The 26,846-nt window shown below is 33.6% G+C and overlaps 3 protein-coding genes, 1 long non-coding RNA gene and 1 pseudogene across 13 annotated transcripts in view; 4 read left to right on the top strand and 1 right to left on the bottom strand.

Moving 5' to 3' along the window:
• The window catches only part of LOC146936091 (putative disease resistance RPP13-like protein 1), a 106,616-nt gene extending 87,376 nt beyond the window's left edge, over positions 1-19,240 (top strand). Inside the window, exons 8-10 of the mRNA XM_085751106.1 lie at positions 17,935-18,003; positions 18,366-18,575; positions 18,888-19,240. The gene's annotated coding sequence lies outside the window, so the exon portion shown is untranslated. The remainder of the gene's footprint in view (positions 1-17,934; positions 18,004-18,365; positions 18,576-18,887) is intronic.
• Positions 1-19,240, top strand: part of LOC146936088 (putative disease resistance RPP13-like protein 1) — an 88,870-nt gene extending 69,630 nt beyond the window's left edge. Inside the window, exons 4-7 of one of the 4 annotated variants that reach the window (XM_085751098.1) lie at positions 13,863-13,927; positions 14,302-14,387; positions 18,366-18,575; positions 18,888-19,240. The gene's annotated coding sequence lies outside the window, so the exon portion shown is untranslated. Of the gene's footprint in view, positions 1-13,862; positions 14,028-14,301; positions 14,388-14,855; positions 15,066-15,321; positions 15,852-18,365; positions 18,576-18,887 lie in introns of those variants that run through there. The other 3 variants (XM_085751096.1, XM_085751099.1, XM_085751097.1) reach the window with 3 other exon arrangements.
• Positions 1-19,240, top strand: part of LOC146936090 (putative disease resistance RPP13-like protein 1) — a 78,394-nt pseudogene extending 59,154 nt beyond the window's left edge. The window contains exon 4 of the transcript XR_015030451.1: positions 18,888-19,240. The product of XR_015030451.1 is annotated as a putative disease resistance RPP13-like protein 1 (transcript). The remainder of the gene's footprint in view (positions 1-18,887) is intronic.
• LOC146936092 (uncharacterized) lies at positions 2,177-4,779 on the bottom strand. The gene is made up of 2 exons (XR_015030452.1): positions 4,144-4,779; positions 2,177-2,368 (listed from the first exon to the last, which is right to left on the bottom strand). It is a non-coding gene; the product is annotated as an uncharacterized LOC146936092 (long non-coding RNA).
• LOC146936089 (putative disease resistance RPP13-like protein 1) lies at positions 9,858-19,240 on the top strand. Of its 6 annotated transcripts, none has more exons than XM_085751105.1 (5): positions 9,858-13,002; positions 16,647-17,363; positions 17,476-17,645; positions 18,366-18,575; positions 18,888-19,240. In XM_085751105.1, the coding sequence occupies exons 1-2, from the start codon at positions 10,018-10,020 to the stop codon at positions 17,316-17,318; spliced, it is 3,657 nt and encodes a 1,218-aa protein (XP_085607231.1). In that variant the 5' UTR covers positions 9,858-10,017; the 3' UTR covers positions 17,319-17,363; positions 17,476-17,645; positions 18,366-18,575; positions 18,888-19,240. The 6 variants fall into 6 exon arrangements, with proteins under 6 accessions (XP_085607231.1, XP_085607228.1, XP_085607226.1 ...); XM_085751102.1 differs by lacking the exons at positions 16,647-17,363; positions 17,476-17,645 and adding exons at positions 13,863-13,927; positions 14,302-14,387 and having other exon boundaries at positions 9,882-13,750; XM_085751100.1 differs by lacking the exons at positions 16,647-17,363; positions 17,476-17,645 and adding exons at positions 13,863-14,027; positions 14,302-14,387 and having other exon boundaries at positions 9,882-13,750.
• Positions 19,241-26,846: the final 7,606 nt, after the last annotated feature.

The following is a 26,846-nucleotide window of genomic DNA, read 5'->3' as shown; positions in this document are numbered from 1 at the left end:
ACATAACTAGATCCACCATATCATCTCATTCGGTTATCGCCTGAGCATTAATACCTTTTTCCTGAAACCGGTCTTCATTCTTGATGCTATGATCATTATATGAATCACAAGAGGAAACCTTATGAACCTTACATACTTTCCATTTTCATCTTACTTAGGTTATGGCACATACTTAAAACTTTTACCTTGGCCAATGCTATCTATATAAACATTCATACTTACTTATCACATCAAGAACTCCTCACTTATCTTATGATGCTTCTGCTAAACTCGCATTACCAACCGAACATTCTTCACTAAAATTCATACATACTAAAATTTCCATGTTTCATAATTAACGATTAGCTTCCATGGCGCTACTCTGATTCCCACCGGTTGGTTTAAACCATTACTCTAATCCGTTAGAGAGACTGAGATTTCATATTCCTAATTACCACTTGAATACTAACTTCTTGAACTGTTCTCAAGATCTTCCATGTTGTAACCAACATCACAACCTTACACTTGTCTTGTGAATCCAAAACTCATGATGGTTTATCTTATTCTTATAATACTTGACTCGGGGGTAACCTTACTTTCTTGCTGGTTGCACTTACCATACATATCATATCTGAACTTATTTTCGGGTAAACTCAATTTCCATTAACAACCCATCTAGCACTTGAACATAACTTTCTTGAACATTTAATCTTTGTACCTTCGCATTCTCGCGGACTATATTTTGCTTAATCATACCAATGCTTGCTCATTAATTTTTTTTTTTTAAAGAAAATTTCGTAAACTAGCGCACAAGTCATTGACGTTGATAATTTTCTACTTATAAATATATTGAGTTTTGGCCCCGGCCGTCGCACTAAATTCATAGAACAAGTTGATAACATATACGTGTCATCAATTATAGACTCTAATATGTCTAGCCCGCTCTACAAATGTAGTAGCAAACCGGTTGCTATACAATCTCGTGAATTTTCAAAAAGTCAACTTCAATCACCCATACGCGTAAATTTTTCCTAAATTTATTTACTTTATGTTTCAACATCATATCGAGCCTAGCAAGTCTATTAAGCAAAACATAGTTTCGAGAGATACGTCATATTTCCACACAATCCGAGAACCCTGTGATTTCTCTTAACCTTGCACTGCTTTAACTTCCAAGCTACCTTAAACCGTATCGATTTCATTGATGGTTGCCCATGTCCTTTCCTTAGAAATCTTAGGATACGATATGCATTCGTTACTTGATGTCATAAAAGATTTTTCGTCTCATAAAAGATTATGGTGAAGACACCTCCCCAATAGTCATTGCAAACCATAGGAACGAAATGGAAGATTTCATAAAAACGGAAAGTTTCGTCCCAGGCTTGCTATTGGTGAGCTTCTCCAACAGTATTTTTCAGAAAACATTTGTTGCATAAAACTCTTATTCTCAAGTATAAAATGCACATCATTCATTCCTATCGTCGTAAAATATTCTATAACATATGCATGGCAACATCAACCTTTTTCGATACAATTCTTGGCACGTCGGAAATCAATGTCTTACTCCTGATAACATAAAACTTTCTCTTGAATCCTTAACTTCCACCACTATGATTAACTTGCCTCTTTACGTTGCCACTTACGCAACTTGACAAACCTACATGTCCTTAACTTCATTTACATATTACTGTTCCTGAGAGCCCGCTGACTCCGTCAACATAAGTCGACTTCTCCCTATCTTGTAACCTTGTACTATCATTCCAGTATATCATAAATCCGTTCCAACATCTCTTCACTTACAGGTTCATGAAGTATCATCAACATCTTACCCGACATTGTCGGAACGTCCCTTCTTAACATGCCTTACATTCCCAGAGGATTCACACTTGTACCTGATTAGTTCACCGGCCACCTTTTGGCACGATAAAACTTCTTCATCACATACTTCGTTCCTCCTGGGTCCTATTCAGCTCTCAGGCATCCATTCTAATCATCGAATGTTAAATTGAGTTGATCAGGCTCAACTAACATCAACAACTAGAACATTACCTGGAACCCAATGGTCCCACTTCCTTTGTTGTAATTTAATGACCCAAGGCACGGTCTGAATCAACCTGCTCTGATACCAATTGTAACACCCATACCAGACGTATCTAGAAAGTCTAGCACGTGCGTTAATTTTAGTACCGGATACATTAAAATATACAACAATTAAAAACTTCGAATGAATAATATTTACATCAAGTTACGTTCGTATAAATTATAATACAACACAACTCATCCATACATAAAAATACATCCTTGATGTTCATAATGTCCTGCAGCTTTACGAACGAACCTTTGAAGTAATATCCATCCGGCTCCGAACATGCATAATCATCCTGCTTATCTGAAACAAATAAGGATTGGGATGAGACATAATGTCTCAGTGAGTTCCCCTAAATCCTAGGCTATAGGCAACCTCAAGGGGAAACCTACGGTCACCACGTGTCTACATTACAACCTAACGGTTGATTATACGTGTGTGGGGACTTGCATACTTAGACGGTTGTGCATACTAGAGCCGTCATAGATTCATCTTACTTGTTATAGCCTTACTATCATACGTGTCATGGCGGTCAAGGGATCCTAGAACCGCATTGCCAATACACGCTAAGTATCGAGGCCTAAACATAAAATAATCATGACACGATTCTAAACCGGACGATTAGGGGAAATCCTAAGAACGTCGTCGGTATCATATCCTTTACTAGTTCTATACATATCTTGCTCTCGTCTAATAGCATTTCATGCTCCTGTTCTTGCTCTTAAACATAATCATACATAGGCTCGATCATGAGCATAAACATAACATAAACATAATCAGAATAAACATAATCGTATCTAAGTTCATTCATTAGGTTAGCGTTGAACAAACATATTATCTTGATTCATTTTACGGATAGTCCCGGGTGGAGTAACCCCGAAATCAATCCCATACATGACCGATGTACGTACATCGGACTCCCTCGGTGTCGTGCGGGTCCCTTGCGGCTTAAACCGTTCCCCTTAGGTCGAGAACCTCCCGTATCCCCCTGGCGTGGATAACAAGAGACACGAGCACCTACGTCTTGTTTACTCAGTGACATGCGGGTCCCTTACGGCTTAAATCGTTCTCATTATGAGAACCCCTTGTATCCCCCTGATGTGGATAGCAAGAGACATGTCACCTACACATATTAATCATGGTCTTGTCGTGCATATAAGTTAAACATATACATACTTGAGTATTTACCTCGGAACCTTAATCGAACCGATTAGTGGTAAACTCTTACTTGTTCATATTCATACCTAATCATGGTGGAGATACTAACTAGTCAAACTACGGCTTACGTACTTACTAAACCATACTAGCTCTTGTGCGAAAAGATTACACTTCGCGTCTTATCATTCTAGGGATTCTTGCTATATTCTAGTTCTCGACTAGCTAAGCCGAGGCTCTACATACATTCCCTTCCTTAGTTCATTGCTATCCCGTCATACTTAAACTCTCTTGAGTCATCTTTGTGACCCATGTTAAATTGCCATGATTATCGGTTCAAGTTCTATGGATGATTGGTACATTTTTCTATTAATTCCGAGGACCCAAAATGCCATAGCCCAAGTAACAAACCATTTAGAAATTCAAAGATTTAACCAAGTCAAGATGGTTCCAGTTGTAAAATAAGTGAAAACAGTAAAAATATACGTCAACACGATCGCATCGGACCCCCACACGACTGGCCCCAAGCACCCGAGCACAAAACAACTCAAAAGTTGCCCTGTCAGGGGCGCCTGGCGCCAGAGAGTGGGCGCCTAGCGCTGGCCTCTCTGACTTTGGGCGCCTAGCGCCCTTGGTCAGGCGCAGCGCTGCGAACCTGCGTGTTTCGGCTGCGGGTTCGTGGCATTTTCGACCCAAAACTCCCATTTTTGATCCCCTAAATGCACCAACTCATTCCAAACATTGTTAACAAGTTTATGTACTCAAAATAGCTTACCAAAACATATATAAAATCATGTTCCATGGCAATTTATCATGTGATCACAAGCCATGGCTTTAGGTTCAATAAAATGTCATAAAAGCTAAACTAGCACAAACATGAATATCCAACCCCAAAGGTGGGTTATTCTACCTATAGAACTCACCTAGACAAGTTATTGTGATAGCTCCAAGCCTCTAGCTCAAGCAATCTCCCATCCTAGCTCTTGGCCTTGATTCTTCAACATCCATAACCTTAGATCATCACCCCAACCTCAAATCATCCTCTTTGAGCATGAAGGAATCATCTCATGCACAATTTTATGCTTCCCCTTCCAATTCAACCCAAAACCCTAACTTCTTGAGATTCTCTTAGTGGGAAGGAGGAGTAGTGATAACATCTCAACCCAAGCTTCCAAGCACCACAAAATCTTGAGGAACACTTATACAACATGTCTCTTGATTTGGCAGAAGTTTTGAGAAGAATTGTGGAAGAGAAGAAGAAGGAGGTGGCGTGGGATTTAGAGAGAAGGAGGAGAAAATTTCTCAAAGAAAACCTAGAGAGAGAAAGAACAATTGATAATGAATAATTTTGGGCCAAATCCACTTAAATACCCCTTTTTGCGTGAAAGTACCATATCGCCCTTGCCTTAAACGTGTTTAGCTTGACTCTGGTACATAAGTCCATACTTTACTAACATCACTCAAAAATATCATCCATTGTACATAACATACTTCACCATAATTGTTTTCTATGACTATTAGTCCTCTGATACGTTTGTCAGATAAAGTTCCTTAAGCTGATGAGTGGGATGTTACAAACCCACCCTTAGGAATGATGAGTCAGCTGAAATTGATGGAAGTGGACAGTTGGATCACAAGTTTGTCTATGATTGGAATCAAGGAAATCTGATTATTCTGATGACAATTTCAATTCATCAACCAATATATGAAAGACAAACGTTAGAATGCTTTCATGTTTATCTCATTTCTATTAGATTTCATTTAGGATAGTTTTAGATATTGTGTGTGACTTGCAAGGTTGTCAAATTTTGCTTCAGATTGAAAGAAGATAGTAAGATTGTAAAACATAAAATCGCAACCAAAATCGAAAGATTCTACTAAAAAAATAATATATATATATATATATATATATATATTATAAAGTGCATAAACAACTTATTTGAAATCATAAAAAAAAATGACTCAAAGTCTCAAATCTTAAATGGAGAACAACCAAGTGCACAAAATACTCAAAACCTAGATGCTACAAGACTACATCACATTATGAAGACGCCAGTTATAGGACAGAGTGAAATCGCAAAATCAGTCAAACATAGAGGACTTCAAATAAATTTTTCATAGTTTAGGATTCTACTCATGATTCAGATCAGTAAGGCAGAGAAAAATCGTAGGATTTCAGGATTATGATCGGGATTGTAAAAATAATGGTGACTTGTTTTAATTGACATGATAATTATTACAATAGCATTCGAGAACACAAACTTCTTGTTATATTACCGTCAGAGTCTTTAAATTTTGCATATTTTGACACCCTTTTTTCCTGGTAATATAAATTGCAGCGCATCACATTTTCCCTTGTTTTACGTCTAAACGTATAGTTATCTCACCATTGCAGAGGGTTGGGTAGCTCATTTGGCTGAGCTAAAGAATTAAAGTAGGTAAGAAATTTAAGATCTAGGACTCAAATCTTAGAAAGAGAAAAAAAAATCCTAACATAACAACTAATATACCAAAATTTATCATTCAAAAAAGATTCTCAACACTGCAGGATACTCAATTGGTCTATTGATGATATATTCCAACATCATATCAACTCTTGTTTCCTTACTCCAATATTGCATCCAACTCAGTTATGAATTCTAATAGGTTATGAAGCCATCGAATTCAAGAATTTGCGCATATGATGTAAAGACTTTGCCAAGCACTAACAAACACAGCTAAAGACTTTAAAGTTTATTGGTGGGGCATTTACTTCCATTTTTATTGAAAACACGTTACAATTTCATTGAGATTGATCTCAATCTTTTTGCATGCGCATGTGCTACTGTCTGTTTTGTTTTTCTTTTCTTTTTGACCAAATGCATTTTCATTCTTTTTAATATGATAAATATTAACAAGTATTCATATAGCCTCTTTAAGCATCTAAAATTGTAAAATTTGATAAAAATTTATGCATTTATTGTATTGAAAATCGAAGTCTTTATTTTCCTAAGGAATAATTTCATTACTTAAAATTGTCTCAGAGACAATCGTTAACAAAACCCTTTTAATAAAGTATTATGTGTAATTGTGTATACATTTTTTTTTTGAGGTTGTTCTTGCTATTTATTCAAGGAATTTAATTTTTCAACATGTATTTTTCCTACAAAATGGTTTCAGTCATCATTCGTCACGTATGCAAATCAGAACAAAAGTAGGGTTATGAACTATTTTAAAAAATAGGGGTAATAGTCATTTTGGTCCCTGAAATTGTAATGAGTAGTCAAAATAGTCCTTCAATGTATCAAAACTTCAAAATAGTCCCTGATTATGCATTTTGTTAGTCAAAATAGTCCTTGATGTTAAAATGTTTAATTAATTTTGTCAGATTAGTCCTTCAATATACTTACTTATTATCATATTAGTCCTTATAAGTACATGTTTATTGTCATTTTAGTCCTTATATGAAAAGAGTTATTGTGAGCATTGAAAGATTATTTTAGTGTCAAGGACTATTTTGACTAACATAATGCACAAGCAAGAACTATTTTGAAATTTTGATACAATGAAGGACTAAAATGACTAATCATCACACATACAGGGACCAAAGTGACTATTACCCCTAAAAAATAAAATATTTTGCAGAGACCTTTTTCTACAATTTTTTTATATAGAGACTAAAATCAAAACGAAACATATTTCCAGAGATAAAAACCATATTTTAGGAGGGATTTAAAAGAATATTTATCCACCTTCGTATTTCCTTGCAAGTGATGGGAAAGTGGCATCCTTTTGAGTGGAAAGACGCGTAATATGTTCAATCATACAAAAAGGTACATCATCTCATATTCTCATTTATTTTCTCACTTCTTACTTTCTTTTCCATACCAAACTTCATCATTGATATCTTATTCTACTTCCTCTAAGTATTTCTTTGGGAGATCTTTCAGTTTGTTTGTTCCACTTACTATGCATACCAAACTTCATCTTTGATTACTTGTAGTTGTGCTTCCTCTAAGTCTTTCCTTGAGAGATCTTTCAAGTTCTTCACTTTCTTTGTTCCACTCACTTTCAAGTAATTTCTCTCTTTAAATATTAATACACACATTTTTTACTCTTAATTTCTCTCTTTATATTTCCTCTCAATCTTTCTCTAATTTTTTAAACTCTCTTTCCTTGGCAGATCTCAGTTTCTATTTTTGCTGACAAAGATTTCAGTTTGTTTGTTCCCACACTTTCAGGTAATCTCTTCCTTTGTTAATAAAAGTTAATCTTTCAAATTATGTTATGTGATCCATCCAAGTTATACTTATATGTACGTTTCTCTTAAAAAAAAAAAAAACTTATATTTAAGTTAATTATGATAATGATCAATATATAATAATTTGATAAAGTTAATTGTAGGTAAAATTCTTATTTTCTTTATTCCATTTATAAATAACAAGGGTAAAATTCTTATGATAATGATGAATATCGCATTTTAGATAAGTTTGATAAATATATGAAACATAATTTCAAGTCATTATTATGAAAAAATGATCTAAGTCTTTTAGTGCTCAACAATTTTTATTTTTTTCCCCTAAAAAATCTATTTGTTTATATTGCTCAAATCTTTCATTTAATGAGCCAATTGCTTGTCCTACAATGTATAAAGAATATGCTTAATTACAATTTGGTCCCTCTATTTTTACCGATTCCCGAAATTGGTTCCTGACTTTAAAATCACCTAATTTAAAACCTTTCATCAGTTTTTTGCACTTAAATTTTTTGACTTGACCTATTTTAAATGACGTGGGATACGTCCTTATGATGCAGAATGATCAATACTCCTAAAATTATAAGAAAACTCATTAAAAAATTTGGTTTCAACTACAATTTTACTATATTTGGAGAAATTCTTACATGAACTATTACCTAACAGATCATTCTTACACTCAACCAATTAAAATCAAACATCTCATTAAAATAATAAAAATAATTAATATCATAATTTTTTCTCATTATTTTTAATATTTCTCTCTCCTTTTTCCAGTTTCTTTAACCAACAAAAACCACCCACCACCATTTATTGTTTCCATTTCCTTAATTAAAATCACATTTTTTTTAAAGTTAATAACATGTGTGATATTTTTATTGGTTTGGTGTAAGAATAATCTCTTATGTAGGAGTTCATGCAAGAATATCTCTTTTTTAAGTATAAAAATCTGATGTAGGATCAAAACTAAATAATTTTAAACTAGAAAGACCATTTGATTCTGGATGGAATAATGATTGGTCATACATTACATAGCTCTCAGTCAAACTTCAAATTACTAAAGTCCATTTTCCCTTAAAATTGGTGGGTTAAGAAAAAAATGTCAAACCATAGAAACGCTCCATTTTTGCTGGGTGTATTTGTACTGCTGTAACCTTATTCTCCTGGTGGTGTGTCTGCTGGTTGGAGCAGCTGTTCTTTGGGTCTGCTGGTTTGTTTTGCTGTGGGGTGGTTTGGGGCGGTTGCAGTTTAGGAGGCCTGCTGTTTGTGGCTTCTGTAGTAGGTGTTTTGGTGTGTTTTTGGGTTTCTGCGGGCTGTTAGCTGGGTTTATATGCTATGGTGTGTGCTGCTGTGGTCTGTGGGTTCGGCATGCTTTTTTCTTTAGGTGGCTGAGCAGTTTCTGTCTCTTAGGTGTTGAGGCAGAAGTATGTTTGTGGTGTATGTCCCATATGTATACGTCAGCCTCATAATCGCATGTCTTGTATTAGGGTGGTTTTTAAGGGGTTTTTGTTCGAGCCAGGTGATTGATTGGCAACCGATTTCCCCTTGTTTGTATTTTTTTTTCCACCCGAGCTTATTAGTGCTTCTCGCACGGGCTCGTCGGTTAATAATATTTTGCCGTTCAAAAAAAAAAATTAATTATCATTTTATTTTACATGCGCTGCAATGACCTAGTTCGTATTTGTTTCTCTTATCCCTCAAGCTCTCTAAGAAATGTCTAATTGAAGATTTTTTTAGTCCAATCACTTGGTTGGACATTGCGTTTATTTAGATACAATGAAGCAAGAGTACAAAATATATTAGAAAAATTCAAAAAAACTAATAAACTGTCCTGAATTAATAATTGGATTGTGTTTATGCAAGAATCATTTTGATTTCTAATAATTGAATTAATAAATTGTCCTGAATTAGCAACCAGAGAAATGACTCATACTCTTTGTACTTTTTAATTTCTAATAAAAATTTTGATTTCTAAAAAGAACAGTGATAAAGAAATATAAAAGTCACATGACTTAGTTACAGTAACAAGTGACCTTTCTTCGTTGCTCGCAATGAAGATAGTGTATGCAAATATAGTTGTTATTATAACTGCATAATGTGTCATTAATTGAACAATCCATTAAAATGTATGTTTTAAGTGTTCCATTTTGCTTAACAGATTATAGTTTTGCAGTGAGCCTCTCAGGATTTGACTACAACATCATGGCAGAGTTGATTGCTGGAGCATTTCTTTCGTCATTCTTTCAAGTCACTCTTGATAGGATTGCCTCAAGAGATTTCAAAGACCTCTTCAATAAAAAGTTGATTAAAAAACTTGAAATCACACTGAATTCTATCAATCAGTTGTTGGATGATGCAGAGACAAAGAAGTACCAGAACCAAAATGTGAAGAATTGGCTTGATCTTTGGCTTGATCCACCAAAGATCTCCAACTGCATCTTTGGTGGATGAATCTTGCATATATGGTAGAGAGGGTGAGAAAGAAGAAATAATCAACTATTTGCTGACAAACAAGGACTATGACAGGCAAGTATCAACAATCAGCATAGTGGGTTTGGGTGGGATGGGGAAGACCACCCTTGCTCAGCTTGTCTACAATGACAGCAGGATACAAGAGAAGTTTGAACTTAAAGCTTGGGTCCATGTATCTGAGTATTTTGATGTTATTGGACTTACCAAAGCAATTCTTAGGAAATTTGGTTCTGCTGAAAATAGTGAAGACTTGGATCTACTCCAACGGCAACTACAAAAAGTATTAACAAGCAAGAACTATCTACTTGTTGTGGATGATGTCTGGAAACTGAATGAGGAAAGTTGGGAGAAGTTACTACTTCCCTTTAACCATGGATCTTCTGGAAGTAAGATTATTGTGACAACACGCGACAAAAAAGTAGCATTAATTGTGAAATCAACTGAGTTAGTTGATCTGGAACAATTGAAGAACAAAGATTGTTGGAGTTTATTTAAGAGGCTTGCTTTTCACGGCAGGAATGTAAGTGAATACCCAAAACTTGAATCAATTGGCAAAAATATTGTAGATAAGTGTGGAGGGTTGCCGTTAGCTGTGAAAACAATGGGGAACCTCTTGCGTAAAAAATTCAATCAACGTGAATGGGAAAAGATACTAGAGGCTGACATGTGGCGGTTAAATGATGATGACAGTAACATTAACTCGACATTGAGATTGAGTTACCATAACCTCCCTTCCACTCTGAAGCGCTGTTTTGCCTACTGCTCTATATTTCCTAAGGGTTTTGAGTTTGAAAGGGATGAATTGATCAAGCTTTGGATGGCAGAAGGTTTGCTGAAATGTTGCGGAAGAGACAAAAGTGAAGAAGATTTGGGTATTGAATTCTTGGATGGTCTAGAGTCCATTTCATTTTTCCAACAATCACTAGATGATCATAAGAGTATAGTCATGCATGATCTTGTCAATGATTTGGCAAAATCAGAGTCCCAAGAGTTTTGTTTACAAATTGAGGGTGATAGCGTGCAAGATAAATCTGAAAGAACACGACACGTTTGCTGCTCTCTTGATTTGAAAGATGGTGCGGGAATATTGAATCACATTTCTAAGATCAAGGGATTACGCAGCTTGTTGGTAGTATCACGAGGCTATTTCATGATAGGCAACAATTTGCAACATGATCTATTTTCGAAACTAAAATATTTGCGGATGTTGTCATTCTGTGGCTGTAAACTCGTAGAGCTATCAGGTGAGATAGGAGATCTAAAGCTTTTGCGCTATCTAGACCTTACCAGCACATATATTAAAAGGTTGCCTGACTCAATTTGTAAGCTGTACAAATTAGAGACACTAATATTGAAAAGGTGTTATAAGTTGACTGAACTCCCTTCAGATTTTTACAAACTTGTGAGTTTACGCCATCTTAATCTTGAAGGCTGTAATATAAAGAAAATGCCAAAGCAGATAGGGAGTCTAAACCATCTTCAAACGCTGAGTGATTTTGTTGTGGGAGAGGAGAATGGGTCTAATATTCAGGAGTTGGGTAATCTCAATCGTCTTCAAGGGAAACTTTGTATTTCAGGATTGGAACATGTCATTAATCCCGAAGATGCCGCAGTAGCAAATTTGAAAGATAAGAAACATGTAGAAGAATTATATATGAATTATGGCGACAATTTCAACAACAATGGAAGAGAACTGGATGTCTTTGAGGCTCTTCAACCAAATAGCAACTTGAAGAGGCTTTACATCAAAAGATACAAAGGTATTAGCTTTGCAAATTGGATAAGCGGTTGTCATTTACCCAACTTAGTATCTTTTCAACTGCAGAGCTGTGAATTATGCTCCCAGTTGCCACCACTTGGACAACTCCCTTCTCTCAGAGATATTTCAATTTCAGGCTGTGATGGAATAGGGATCATAGGGAAAGAATTTTATGGCAATAATTCAACAAATGTACCATTCAGTTCCCTTGAAATTCTGCGTTTTGATTCGATGTCGGATTGGGAGGAATGGTCATGTCTTGAAGGGTTTCCTATGCTCAAAGAGCTTTGTATAGGAAAATGTCCCAAATTGAAAAGCACCTTGCCTCAACACCTTCCTTCTTTGCAAAAATTGGAGATTAGTGGTTGCAACAAGTTGGAGGAATTGTTATGCCTCGGAGAGTTTCCTTTGCTTAAAGAGATTTCTATATCCGATTGTCCTGAATTGAAAAGGGCTTTGCCACAACACCTTCCTTCTTTACAAAATCTGCCAATTTATAATTGCAACAAGTTGGAGGAATTGTTATGCCTTGGAGAGTTTCCTTTGCTTAAAGAGATTTCTATAAGAATTTGTCCCGAATTGAAAAGGGCTCTGCCACAACACCTTCCTTCTTTACAAAATCTGCTAATTTATAATTGCAACAAGTTGGTGGAATTGTTATGCCTTGGAGAGTTTCCTTTGCTTAAAGAGATTTCTATAAGAAGTTGTCCCGAATTGAAAAGGGCTCTGCCACAACACCTTCCTTCTTTACAAGAACTGGAGATTTGTGGTTGCAACAAGTTGAAGGAATTGTTATGCCTTGGAGAGTTTCCTTTGCTTAAAGAGATTTCTATAAGACGTTGTCTCGAATTGAAAAGGGCTCTGCCACAACACCTACCTTCTTTACAAAATCTGCTAATTTATAATTGCAACAAGTTGGAGGAATTGTTATGCCTTGGAGAGTTTCCTTTGCTTAAAGAGATTTCTATAAGAAGTTGTCCCGAATTGAAAAGGGCTCTGCCACAACACCTTCTTTCTTTACAAAATCTGCTAATTTATAATTGCAACAAGTTGGAGGAATTGTTATGCCTTGGAGAGTTTCCTTTGCTTAAAGAGATTTCTATAAGTTGTCCCGAATTGAAAAGGGCTCTGCCACAACACCTTCCTTCTTTACAAAAATTGTACATTTTTAATTGCAACAAGTTGGAGGCATCAATTCCCAAGTGTGATAATATGATAGAGTTAGATATACAGAGATGTGATAGAATTTTGGTAAATGATTTGCCGACAAGCTTGAAAAAGTTTGTCCTTTGTGAAAATCGGTACACCGAGTTCTCTGTGGAGCAAATTTTAGTCAACAATAACATTCTTGAAAAGTTGGAGTTGGATTTTACAGGCTGTGTAAATTGTCCCTATTTGGGATTGTGTTGCTATGGTTCCCTTGGAACACTTTCAATAAAAGGATGGCATTCCTCCTCCTTGCATTTTTCGCTACATTTGTTCACCAAACTTCATTATCTGTATCTGTACGATTGTCCAGAGCTGGAATCGTCTCCAATGGGTGGTTTGCCTTCCAACTTGATCTACTTGGGAATATTTAATTGCCCAAAACTGATTGGTTCAAGAGAGGAGTGGGGTTTGTTCCAACTCAATTCCTTGAATAGATTCATAGTTAGTGATGAGTTTGAAAACGTGGAGTCGTTCCCAGAGGAGAATCTGCTGCCACCAAATCTGTTTTCTTTTCATTTGAATAATTGTTCAAAGCTAAGAAAAATGAACTACAAGGGTTTTCTCCACCTCAAATCTCTCCAAAAGCTAGATATTTACAACTGCCCTAGTCTTGAGCGCTTGCCAGAGAAGGAGGCTCTACCCAACTCTCTTGATGAATTGTGGATTAAGAATTGTCCAATAATAAAGGAGAAGTATGAAAAGGAGGGAGGAGAGCGTTGGCATACAATTAGTCACATCCCTTTTGTGTGGATTTGACGGAATGAGGCAGAAATGAGATGTTAATCCCACTGCCACATAGTGCTAGCAAGACCAAGTTATGGGTCCCACATTTGGTCAAATCTTTTTGGTTCGGAAGGTACGAGCATATTATTAACCAAACCATTGCATCAAATCTCTTCGTTATTCTTCTTAATTTTATTTCCCTTTTTTATATTCTTATTTTCTGACTTCAATTTTTATTTTCCCAGGCTAAGAGGATTTTGCGTTTGGAATGGTGTGAACAATGGTGGCAATTTATTTTTGAGGGATTCTGGTAATTGTGGTCTTTTACCCAAGTGGAGTTCCCAACAAATCTTTTTTCCTCTTCAAGAGGCTGACATTGTGTGAATTCTATCCATTCCAATTTGCTCATGGTTTGTATTCAAGCATTATACTGAAACATATTTCATTTTCTTTTATTAAGGTCTTCTCAAACTATGTTTTAAAGTTGTCTGCGACAAATTGTCATAGAACATCTTGTATTGAAAAGCACAGTTCCTATTTGCTATTCTTCTGACTGTGTCCCGTAATTTTTAAATTGCATCACGTCATCATTTCCCTATTTTTAAATTCAAACATAATTATATCACTGGCTCAAAATCTTTACATGAAAGGCTTTTAATATCGAGACTGCTTCTTCCTCTTCAGGTAACTTACTCCCTATGCTATGTATGTGCATCTTTGGATTAACCAAGCTATTCTAAAGGGACAATTCCTTGGGGGACAATTCCTTGGTACACAAATTCCTTCAAATAGTTTTATTTCTGTTTTTCTTTTGTTAACTACTCCTCCATCACATAATACTTGTAAAATTTTGTTTTAAAATTAATGTTACATTCTACTTATTAATGGTGATTTTGCTCTATAGGCCCCCTAGATTGCTCAACCTCTAAAATAAGCCAATTGGGAGTTACGCTCTGATCCAAAAAACAGAGATCGGGTCATAACTCTCGACAGATTTTGTGCAATCCAGAGTTAAGATCCGTTAAATGCGAGAGGCTTATAAAACAATTCCTTAATAATCACCTTTCCTCTGTCACATGATTATTTGTCATATTTTAATATAAATCATCTGTTTTTCTTATTGATACTTTGAACTGGTTATGTTATATTCGGTATTAATTACGAGATGCTTAAGAAGTAAGCCAACTTGTGCCACTCTACAAAAGTCGTCTGACCCATGTGGACTGTGTTCTCTTCAGATTGGTAGATAATGATTCTGCTGGTGAGACACTCCCAACCAATTCATCATCAGTGGCAAGGAGAGATTGCAGCTGAAGAACAAAGTAACTGCAAGAGCTTGTCCTGTCTTAACAGCCAAGTTTTCTAAATCAGCGTCTTCTGTTTGTTAACCTCCCGGACGTTTAAGGAAAATCCAATACCTTTTCATGAGTGCCTGTAATTTTCATGAGGTAAGTTTCAATAATTTATCTCTTTGATACTTAGCTAATTGCTGGACAGTTTTAAAAAATTCTTAATCTTTATTATATAAATTTTTCCATTTATAAATGCTCTATTTTTTGTTGTGTAAAATACATGCAAAAGCTTATGTGCATGCTTTTATCAATTCATGGATACATCCGCTGTTGAGATAATTACTTGAAAAATCTTTCGGGTTATACTTTAAAGAAAGCCTATGAACCAAAACGTTACTACCATATGTTGTAGGTTTGGATAGAGCAATAGGATACTGTGATGCTTATGGAAAGATGCCATTTTTGCTTCAAGTTGTCGACAATATGGTTTCAATTTCAAATCTCTCGCTGAATTAAAGATTGATGAAAAAAGAACAAATTGAACACTTGTCTAAGTTCTCAAAGTGATAAGAATTGAAGGAAATATCAGTAGATGATGATAAAGAAAAATTCAAAGTTCAGAGAGGGTATCATAGTTTGTTGTGTGATGGTGACTGGGGGTACGGTTCAAGGGTGATGTTGTAATCTGAACAATAGTGTTTATACACAAGTTGTGCATTGTAAACCTTAATCTTTCACTCATGATAAAAAGGAACTGCAGCTGCTCTGCAGTCGGAGACATAGGCAATATCGGCCGAACTTCGTTACCAAACATCGTGTGTTCATTATTTACTGTTTCTTTGATTTTTGAACGGGTTTGCTGTTCTAACATACTTTGGGAAACTTGCCATCTAAACTGTCACATTCCTCTTAAATCTTTTTCTTCGCTGTATTGTTCTCTAATTGTGTTGTTGTAATCATCTCTATTCAGTAATATAAATCTTGTTTCCGTTTTAATCAGTCTCTATGTTACACAAGTACTTTAACTACATGCTGATACATTTTATGTGCTTGTGTAACAAAATGGGCTTTGACAGAAATTATAAACAAGAGCTTTAATTTTCTTTAATATTATTTAATTTAATTGCTTCTAACCCAATCTTGCATGGAGCAGATCCATGCAGCGCGCTGCATTTTTATTGTTCTTGCTGCAATAAAGAGATAGCAAGGCATGCACGTTTGGATTCAACACAGAGCCTCATGATCTTGACGCGGATAAGGGAAGAGGCTGACACTGTGTGAATTTCATCTATTACAATGGTTTGTATTCAAGCACTATAATGGAACATATTTGACTTACTTTTGTAAAGGTCTTATGAAACTATGTTTCAAGTTTTCTGCAACAAATTTACAAGCACAATTCCTCTTTGCTATTCTCATGACTATGCGTCCCGTCTTTTTTTAGTCTATTTCTGCTTTTCTTTTGTGTCTGCCCAGAAAACATGAGACTTGAGGATGTCATTTGGGCTTTTACTGTGATTTTCATTTTATTTCTATTTTAAATGTTAAGAAGTGATAAAAAAAAATGAGTATTACTTGATTGGACTGAATATTTATAATTGCAACAAATTAGATGCTTCAATTCCCAGGGGTGGTAATATGATAAAGTTGGATATACAGAGTTGTGATAGAATTTTGGTAAATGAATTGCCGACGAGCCTAAAAAAGTTACTCCTTCGGCAAAATGGGTACACCGAGTTCTCCGTGGACCAAAATTTAATCAATTTTCCCTTTCTTGAAAAGTTGGAGTTGGATTGCAGTGGCACTGTAAAACATCCTTCTTTGGATTTACGTTGCTATAATTCTCTTCAGAGACTTTCAATAAAAGGATGGGGCTCCTCCTCATTGCCTTTATCACTACACTTGTTCACCAAACTTCTTCATCTCAAATTGACCGATTGTCCAGAGCTGGAATCGTTTCCAATGGGTGGTTTGCCTTCCAACTTGATCTACCTTGGAATATACAATTGCCCAAAACTGATTGGTTCAAGAGAGGAGTGGGGTTTGTTCCAACTCAATTCTCTGAGATGTTTCAGAGTTAGTGATGAGTTTGAAAACGTGGAGTCCTTCCCAGAGGAGAATCTGCTGCCACCAACTCTTGACACTCTTCATCTGGAAAAATGTTCAAAGCTAAGAATAATGAACAACAAGGGTTTTCTCCACCTCAAATCTCTCAAATATCTATATATTTGGGACTGCCCTGGTCTTGAGAGCTTGCCAGAGAAGGAGGCTCTACCCAACTCTCTTATAATGTTGGAGATTGAAGATTGTCGAATAATAAAGGAGAAGTATGAAAAGGAGGGAGGAGAGCGTTGGCATACAATTAGTCACACCCGTCATGTGTTGATTGACGACATTAAGCAGGAATGAGATGTTATGGGTCCCACGTTTGGTCAAATCTTTTTGGTTCGGAAGGTACGAGCATATTAGTAACTAAACCATTGCATCAAATCTCTTCGTTATTCTTCTTAATTTTATTTCCCTTTTTTATATTCTTATTTTCTGACTTCAATTTTTATTTTCCCAGGCTAAGAGGATTTTGCGTTTGGAATGGTGTGAAGAGTGGTGGCAATTTATTTTTGAGGGTAGTCTGGTAAATGATGATTGTGGTTTTTTACCCAAATGGAGTTCCCAACACATCTTTTTTCCTCTTCAACAAGGGAAGAGGTTGACATAATCCATTCCAATTTGCTCATGGTTTGTATTCAAGCATTATAATGAAACATATTTCATTTTCTTTTATTAAGGCTTTTATTAAGGTCTTCTTCTCAAACTATGTTTTAAAGTTGTCTACAACAAATTGTCATAGAACATCTTGTATTGAAAGGCTCAGTTCCTATTTTCTATTCTTCTGACTGTGTCCCGTAATTTTTAAATTGCATCACGTCATCTTTTCCCTATTTTTAAATTCATACATAATTATATCACTGGCACAAAATCTTTACATGAAAGGCTTTTAATATCGAGACTGCTTCTTCCTCTTCAGGTAACTTACTCCTTATGTACGTGCATGTTTGGATTAACAGCTATTCTCTACTAAAGGGACAATTCCTTGGTACACAAATTCCTTCAAATAGTTTTATTTCTGTTTTTCTTTTGTTAACTACTCCTCCATCACATAATATTTGTAAAATTTTGTTACGCTCTGATCCAAAAAACAGAGATCGGGTCATAACTCTCGATAGATTTTGTGCAATACGGAGTTAACATCCGTTAAATCTGAGGGTCTTTTTAGCAATGCGAGAGGCTTATAAAACAATTCCTTAATAATCACCTTTCCTCTGTCACATGATTATTTTTCATATTTTAACATAATTCATCTGGTTTTCTTATTGATACTCGGTATTAATTACGAAATGCTTAAGAAGTACCACTCTACAAAAGTCCTTTGACCCATGTGGACTGTGTTCTCTTCAGATTGGTGGATGCTGATTCTGCTGGTGAGACACTCCCAACCAATTCATCATCAGTGGCAAGGAGAGATTGCAGCTGAAGAACAAAGTAACTGCAAGAGCTTGTCCTGTCTTAACAGCCAAGTTTTCTAAATCAGCTTCTTCTGTTTGCTAACCTCCTGGACGTTTATGGAAAATCCAATACCTTTTCATGAATGCCTGTAATTATCACGAGGTAAGTTTCAATCATTTATCTCTTGGAGACTTGGCTAATTGCTGCACAGTTTTAAAAAATTCATATGGATCTTTGTATGGTTGGAACTTAATGCATTGAATGTATATTTTGATTGGAATACATCTTTATTATATAAATTTTTCCATTTATAAATGCTCTATTTTTTTTTGTGTAAAATACATGCAAACGCTTATGCGCATGCTTTTATCAATTCATGGATACATCCGCTGATGAAATAATTACTTGAAAAATCCTTCGGGTTATACTTCAAAGAAAGCCTATGAACCAAAATGTTGCTACCATATGTTGTAGGTTTGGATGAAGCAATAGGATACTGTGATGCTTATGGAAAGATGCCATTTTTGCTTCAAGTTGTTGACAATATGGTTTCAATTTCAAATCTCTCGCTGAATTAAAGATTGATGAAAAAAGAACAAATTGAACACTTGCCTACATTCTCAAAGTGATAAGAATTGAAGGAAAGATCAGTAGATGATGATAAAGAAAAATTCAAAGTTCAAAGAGGGTATCATAGTTTGCTGTGTGATGGCGACTGGGGGTACGGTTCAGGGGTGATGTTGTAATCTTTCATTCATAATAAAAAGGAACTGCAGCTGCTCTGCAGTCGGAGACGTAGGCAATATTGGCCGAACATCGTTACCAAACATCGTGTGTTCATTATTTACCGTTTCTTTGATTTTTGAACCGGTTTGCTGCTCTTACATACTTTGGGAAAGTTGCCATGTAAACTGTCACATTCCTCTTAAATCTTTTTCTTCGCTCTATTGTTCTCTAATTGTGTCGTTGTAATCATCTCTATTCAGTAATATAAATCTTGTTTCAGTTTTAATCAGTCTCTATGTTACACAAGTACTTTAACTACATGCTGCTACATTTTATGTGCTTGTATAACAAAATGGTCTTGACATAAATTATACACAAGAGCTTTAATTTTCTTTAATATTATTTAATTTAATTGCTTCTAACCCAATCTTGCATGGAGCAGATCCATACAGCGTGCTACATTTTTATTGTTCAATGTCACTTTGTTCACTGCTATAGAAATTATCAGGTGGCTCCATCTTTTCTTCATAGAATGTGTACCAACACATCTATGTGCAACAGTTCTTCGTTGTATCAAGAGACTCTTACAATGATTTTTACAAAGAATGTAGTGCATTTTATATACTTCCAAATGTAACACAACCATTCTCGGCTTGATAAAATACACAAAATTCTTGTTTCCCTTACCATCCTAAGGAGAGAAGGCAATGGTGAAGCAGGTCTTGTATGTAAAGGTTTATGAAGTTTTAATGGCATCATGTTTTTCTGCTATGCATTTGTTCTGTTTTATGCTTTAACTTTCGAATGTTTCAATATCAAATGTCCTTCCTTTGTGAATTATCTATGCATTGTACTTTTCTTGAGATTTTGTGCTTTCCATCTCTGAAAATGATACTAAATTACAGAATCTGAAAACAAAGTATCTGTGTGTTAGGAGTTGCTTGTTTCTTTTATTACCTTCAATCTATGAAACCTCAACATAGACATCTAACACGACATTAACACTGACACAAAGACACCGATAATAATTTGAGAGAATGGGAAGCATAGATTATAGCCACATGTGATGGCGTTGGACACCAACACGCTTTGTACTCTGAATATGCTTTCAATAGATGCTCTGGTTCAACAACATTCACGATGCCATTGAACTTGCATCATAACCAAGGGATGTTTCATGGAGGAAAATGAGAGACTTGCTTACAATATCCGTTGCCGTATCTGTTACTGCTGTTCAAGGAATGGGCAAATATGAAAGGCTGTGCAGTTTAATTATAAAATGGAAGGCTTTTGATAATGTGGCATTTGAGAACATTTTCCCGTACAGATTCTAATTACTTTTCCTGTCTGATTTTATTTAATGGAACATTTCTAATTTCCAATCTCTAGGGTTTCGAAATTGAAAACGACTTCCCTGCTACTAACGTGTATGGTAATATGTTTTCTCATATGTCTGCATTACATTTCTAAAGAGTAAAAACAGACGTTACTTTTAACATTGTTAGCCAATGCATCGAATACATGATAAGATTATGCAATTAAACTTTCTTAGCTATATGGATACTTGACTGAATCAAGAGTTATGAATAATGATATATGCTTCTAACGGATCCTAGTCAAAACTCAAAAGGTTATTTTTTTCTGTTTTAAATTATGCAATCTCTTTGTAATATATGTATATCTTTCTTTATATAAGGCTTTGTTTGAATATAAACAACTAATTAATTAAGCAGTTATAGCATAAGAGCTTATCCTATAAGTGTTTATGTATAAGCTATGTCAATGACAAAAGATGGAATAAAGATGAATTGTTTTTTTTATAAGCTATCCTAGAGAGCTTATGAAAATAAGCTGAAAACAATTTGTGGCCATGTCATAGACTGTGTTCATAAGCTTTAACAAATGGTTTCAGAAGTTCATATGCCAATAGATAAAATAATATAAACTGATCTAAACAGAACCTAAGAAGAGAGATAAATCAATTTTGGAAATATATTGCTATGAAAAAGAAATGATATGCCACTGGTCTTTCATGTATTCAATTTTGAAATCTCTTGTTTGTTACTAAAAATGTTGCTTAATTATAGGGATAAAGGCTTATGAATGAATATGATAAATAGATTCACAAGAGTTTTATGCCAATATATTGACGGTGGGAACTACTTTATCCTCTCTTGTTTAGGGGTAATTATCCCCTCTCATGATATCAACCAATCAAAATGTAATATGCATAGACAACATTAAATGTCAAATAAATGAATCAATTTTTTCTAAAAATAAAAAAGTTAATCTTAATCATAAGACAACTTTTAATACTTTTAATTTTTATTTAGAGTAAATTACACTCCCCTCCCCTCTTATGTTAAAATATACACTTCTCTCCCTTTAAAAATAAAATCTACACTCCTCTCCTTATAAGATGCTTGAATTACAACCCTTTCCCTTAATAATTAAATATGTTCTACACTTTAATCTATTTTAACATAAATAAATATTTTTATGATATATACTAATTTTGAACCACCATTTAAGAAAAATAAATTCATTTCTTTATAATTTAAATATCAATGGTAATTAAACTTAAATATTTTGCTATTAAGTTTATAATTTATAGTATAAAACTAATTTTTAAATAACCATATTTTACTGTATTTAGTAATTATTGTAATTTTATTTTTTGGTTGTTTCATATTTTATAATAGGGTTTAAAACTATATGTTAATGTAATTGTGAATAAAAAATAGCGAAAAATATGTATTCAAATTTTGATTATGTTAAAATAGACCCGCAATACTTTTTATTTTATTTTTAAGTGTGTTAGATTATTTTATTTTATTTTGCTAGACTTATAACAAATAAAATTTTTACATCAAATTTCTTTCATCTGGATGTCCTTAAATTCATCACTTACATTCATAAAATTTCTTCCATTCCACAACCCCGAACGTGAGAACAAAAACATCTCCTTCATTCAAATTTCTTCTTTATTCTTCCCTATTGATCAATTCTTGATTCTTTTTCGTTTTCTTCCCATTTTGATTGTTCAATTTTGTCATTCCAAACTGCTACAGTTTCAAATTATAGTGAGAATTGTCGTTGTTTCTAGAACCACGTCAGGTATCGTGACTTTTTTTTTATTTAAGCAGCCAACCTAATAAAATCTGCTAACACGCATAGACCTGCCTCACTATCAGCCAAAGCCTTTAAGTCCAAACAAAAGAACAAAAGCCTCATGACATAACCATTTCAGCAGCAACCGAAAAAAATGCTAGCAAACTCCCAAAACATCACAGTGGCAACACCTGCTAGCAATCCTTAAAGTATAACGGATGACTTACTCAATTGTATAATTAACTACCTCACAACCAAGAAAAATCAAATCAAAAAGAAAAATCAACTCACCATACCTGACGTGGTTCTGGAAATAACGGTAATTCTCACGATATTTAGAATCAAACGAACTACGACGATTCTCACGAAAATTGAAAAATGCGGCAGTTTAGAACGACAAAATTGAACAATCAAAATGGGAAGAAGAAATTTTTATGAATGTAACAGATAAATTTAAGGACATTCAGATGAAAGAAATTTGATGTGAAATTTTAATTGTTCTAAGCCAGTCTTGTAGTGTAAATTAATTAAGATTGAACACCTAAATATAATTAAGGCAAGATTACATTAGGGGTCATTTATCTTATTTTTTTTGTAACAATTTGGTCATTTATCTTTATTTTTTCCCGTTTAGGTCCTTTATCTCTCTTAAAACCACATATACATCTTTTTTCTCATTTTTTATTAAAAAATACATAATTTTATTTTTAAAAATATATTTTTATTAAAAATGAAAAAATAATAATCCAGAAATATGATGAAGATGTTCATCATTTTCATCTTCTTCCTTTGAATCTTCATCATCTTCTTTAAATAAAAAAAATTTCTACTAAAATATATCTCCAAATATCGTGAATTAATGTTATATTCACCTCAAATCTTCTTTTAAACACAAAAATCAAAACCTTAATTTCACAAATGTTGCAAGCGGATGGTGGAGGCTTAGTCACTAGCGGAAGGGTTAGGCTTTACAAAAGTTAAGATTGTTCTGGAAACAACAAAATTGATGTGCAAAGCTGCTCTCAATTTTGGGGTTATTTTTATGCCGGGTTTGAATATTGAGTTAGAAAATAATAATAATATACGGTGTGACAATTTATATAACTATTTTTTTTTTGTGATGAAACTAAATCTCTTTTCTATAGGGTTTTGATTTTTTGTTTAAAAGAAGATTTGAGGTGAACATAACATTACTTCATGATATTTGGAGATATATTTGTGTAGAATTTTTTCTGATTCAATGAAGATGATGAAGATTCAAAGAAAGAAGATGGAGATGATGAACATCTTCATCATATTTCTGGATTTTTTTTACATTTTTAATAAAAATATATTTTAAAAAATAAAATTATGTATTTTTTTAATAAAAAAAATGAGAAAAAGGATGTATATGTGCTTTTATGAGAGATAAAAGACCTAAACGGAAAAAAATAAAGATAAAGGACCAAAATGTTACAAATAAATAAGATAAAGGACCTATAATGTAATCTTGTCTATAATTAAATAAAAATTAAAAGTATTAAAAGTTACCTAAAATTGATTTATTTTTTATAGAAAAAATTTACTCATTTATTTGACATTTAATGTTGCCAATGTATATTACATTTTGATTGGTTGATATCATGGGGGATAAATACCCTCTAAACAAGAGAGGGTAATCTAGAAAAAACCTATATTGATACGTTTTAAATGATTGTTTCTTCTAGAGATTTTAAACAATTTGAATTTTTTTATCTTATTCAAATTATAGCACTAGCAGATATCCTACTAAATTTTTTTTTTATCTCATCATTTTCCACTTGAAACATAGTGCTCTTCTGAATCTTCTAAATCTGCTTTCACATTGTTTGGATTCTCTATTTTGGTAATAAAAATTGCATCACATCATCTTTTCCCCCTAGTTTTACATTCAAACATAGTTAATATAATTATCTCACTGGCTCAAAATCTTTATGTGAAGAGATTTAAATCGAGACTTCTTATGAAAATGCTAAGAAAGCTATATTCCTACTAAGGTATGATTAGTTGATAACTTTTACCAGATATTCTTAAACAAGGTGTAGTAACAATAAGAATTAAGGTATCAATCTCATTTTCATTCGGTTTTAACAACGAGACTAGATTAACCTTTTTTTAAAGAAGCTAAATTAGTCCACCCAAATTAGCACCAACAAACATAATATTCTTTGACTTTTTTTGTAAAACACCTTACATCATTGTGATTGATATCAATCTTTTTGCATGTGTTGCTGTCTTTAATTTTTTTAATAAAAAAATTGTGTTGAGGAAATTATCATGTGTGAACAACTATATATTAACTAGTAAAAGACCATACACTTCTATGGATCACGTAATATTGGGTAATCATATAAAAATATTTATGAATGTCTTTCAAAAACAATAATATTTCAAGGAATATTATAAGAATGGAAGTTTAATATTATGATATTTGCATGAACCTTTATAGTAGGGAGGTTAATAGATAGTTATGTATAAACTTATTTTCATTTTATGGGAACTTTATTCTCATCCTTTTCTTTAGGAATATTTTCAATTCCCTAAAACATTTTATAGTCAGGAGTAACATTTAATAAACTTGTAAGGAACATATAAATACATATTTCTATCATTTTATTTATGAGAATCTATAATAAAAAATTGAAACTAACTCACCCTTAGGAATGATGAGTCAGCTGAAATTGATGGAAGTGGACAGTTGAATCACAAGTTTGTCTATGATTGGAATCAAGGAAATCTGATTATTCTGATGACAATTTCAATTCATCAACCAATATATGAAAGACAAACGTCAGAATGCTTTAATGTTTTTCTCATTTCTATTAGATTTCATTTAGGATAGTTTTAGATATTGTGTGTGACTTGCAAGGTTGTCAAATTTTGCTTCAGATTGAAAGAAGATAGTAAGATCGTAAAACATAAAATCGCAACCAAAATCTTAAGATTCTATAAAAAATAATACACACACACACACACAGATGTATATATATATATATATATATATATATATATATATATATATATATATATATATATATATATATATATATATTATAAAGTGCTTAAACAACTTAAAGTTTGAAATCAGAAAAAAAAATCAAGTCTTAAATCTTAAACATAAACGAATCTGAGTCTCAAATCTTAAACATAAAACAAACTAGTGACAAAGGTTAAATAAAAACGACTCAAAGTCTCAAATCTTAAATGGAGAACAACCAAGTGCACAAAATACTCAAAACCTAGATGCTACAAGACTACATCACATTATGAACACGCCAGTTATAGGACAGAGTGAAATCGCAAAATCAGTCAAACATAGAGGACTTCAAACAAATTTTTCATAGTTTAGGATTCTACTCATGATTCAGATCGGTAAGGTAGAGAAAAATCGTAGGATTTCAGGATTATGATTGGGATTGTAAAAATAATGGTGACTTGTAATTGACATGATATTCATTGCAATAGCATTCCAGAAAACAAACTTTTTATTACATTACTGTCACAGTCTTTAAATTTTGCATACTTTGACACCCTTTTTTTTTGGTAATATAAATTGCATCGCATCACATTTTCCCTTGTTTTACATCTAAACGTATATAGTTATCTCACCATTGCGGAGGGTTTTGGGTAGCTCATTTGGTTGAGCTAAAGAATTAAAGTAGTTAAGAAATTTAAGATTTAGAACTCAAATCTTATAAAGAGAAAAAATACTAACATAACAACTAATATACCAAAATTTATCATTCAAAAAAGTTTCTCAACACTGCAGGATACTCAATTGGCCTATTGATGATATACTCCAAAAAAGTTTCCTTACTCCTATATTGTATCCAACTCAGTTATGAATTGAAATAACATTTCTAATAGGCTATGAAGCCATCGAATTCAAGAGTTTGCGCATGTGATGTAAAGACGTTTGTGTCATGCTTCGAGTAAAGCATTAAAGACTTTTATAGAAAGTTGTAATTTGGTGACTCAAAATCGCATATGACTCCGGTGGACCCAAACTGGGGTAGCTCTAAATAGTAAGAATGGAAAGAAAATAGTGAGAATCATTCACAAAAGTCTTTGCCAAGCACTAACAAACACAGCTAAAGACTTTAAAGTTTATTGGTGGGGCATTTACTTCCATTTTTATTGAAAACACCTTGCAATCTTTTTGCATGCGCATGTGCTACTGCCTGCTTTTCTTTTCTTTTCTTTTTGACCAAATGCATTTTCATTCTTTTTAATATGAGAAATATTAACAAGTATTCATATAGCCTCTTTAAGCATCTAAAATTGTAAAATTTCATAAAAATTTATGCATTTATTGTACTGGAAATCAAAGTCTTTATTTTTTTAAGGAATAATTTCATTACTTAAAATTGTCTCAGAGACAATAATTAACAAAACCCTTTTAATAAAGTATTATGTGTAATTGTGTATACAATTTTTTTTTTGAGGTTTGTTCAATTTTTTTTTTTTTGAGGTTGTTCTTACTATTTATTCAAGGAATTTAATTTTTCAACATGTATTTTTCCTACAAAATGGGTTCAGTCATCATTCGTCACGTATGCAAATCATCACAAAAGTAGG

Source organism: Medicago sativa, chromosome 3, assembly GCF_051527215.1.
Source record: "Medicago sativa cultivar Bolivia chromosome 3, Bolivia_mono, whole genome shotgun sequence".
NCBI classification, from domain to species: domain Eukaryota; kingdom Viridiplantae; phylum Streptophyta; class Magnoliopsida; order Fabales; family Fabaceae; genus Medicago; species Medicago sativa.
Note: the sequence above shows the minus strand (reverse complement) of the source record. Positions and strands in the feature narration are given on the sequence as shown.

Coding starts and splice junctions, on each gene's coding strand:
- LOC146936089 (XM_085751105.1), top strand. CDS start 10,018: ATGGGGAAGACCACCCTTGCTCAGCTTGTCTACAATGACAGCAGGATA. Junction 13,003..16,646: donor ATCGGTACACCGAGTTCTCT/GTGGAGCAAATT, acceptor GGGTACACCGAG/TTCTCCGTGGACCAAAATTT.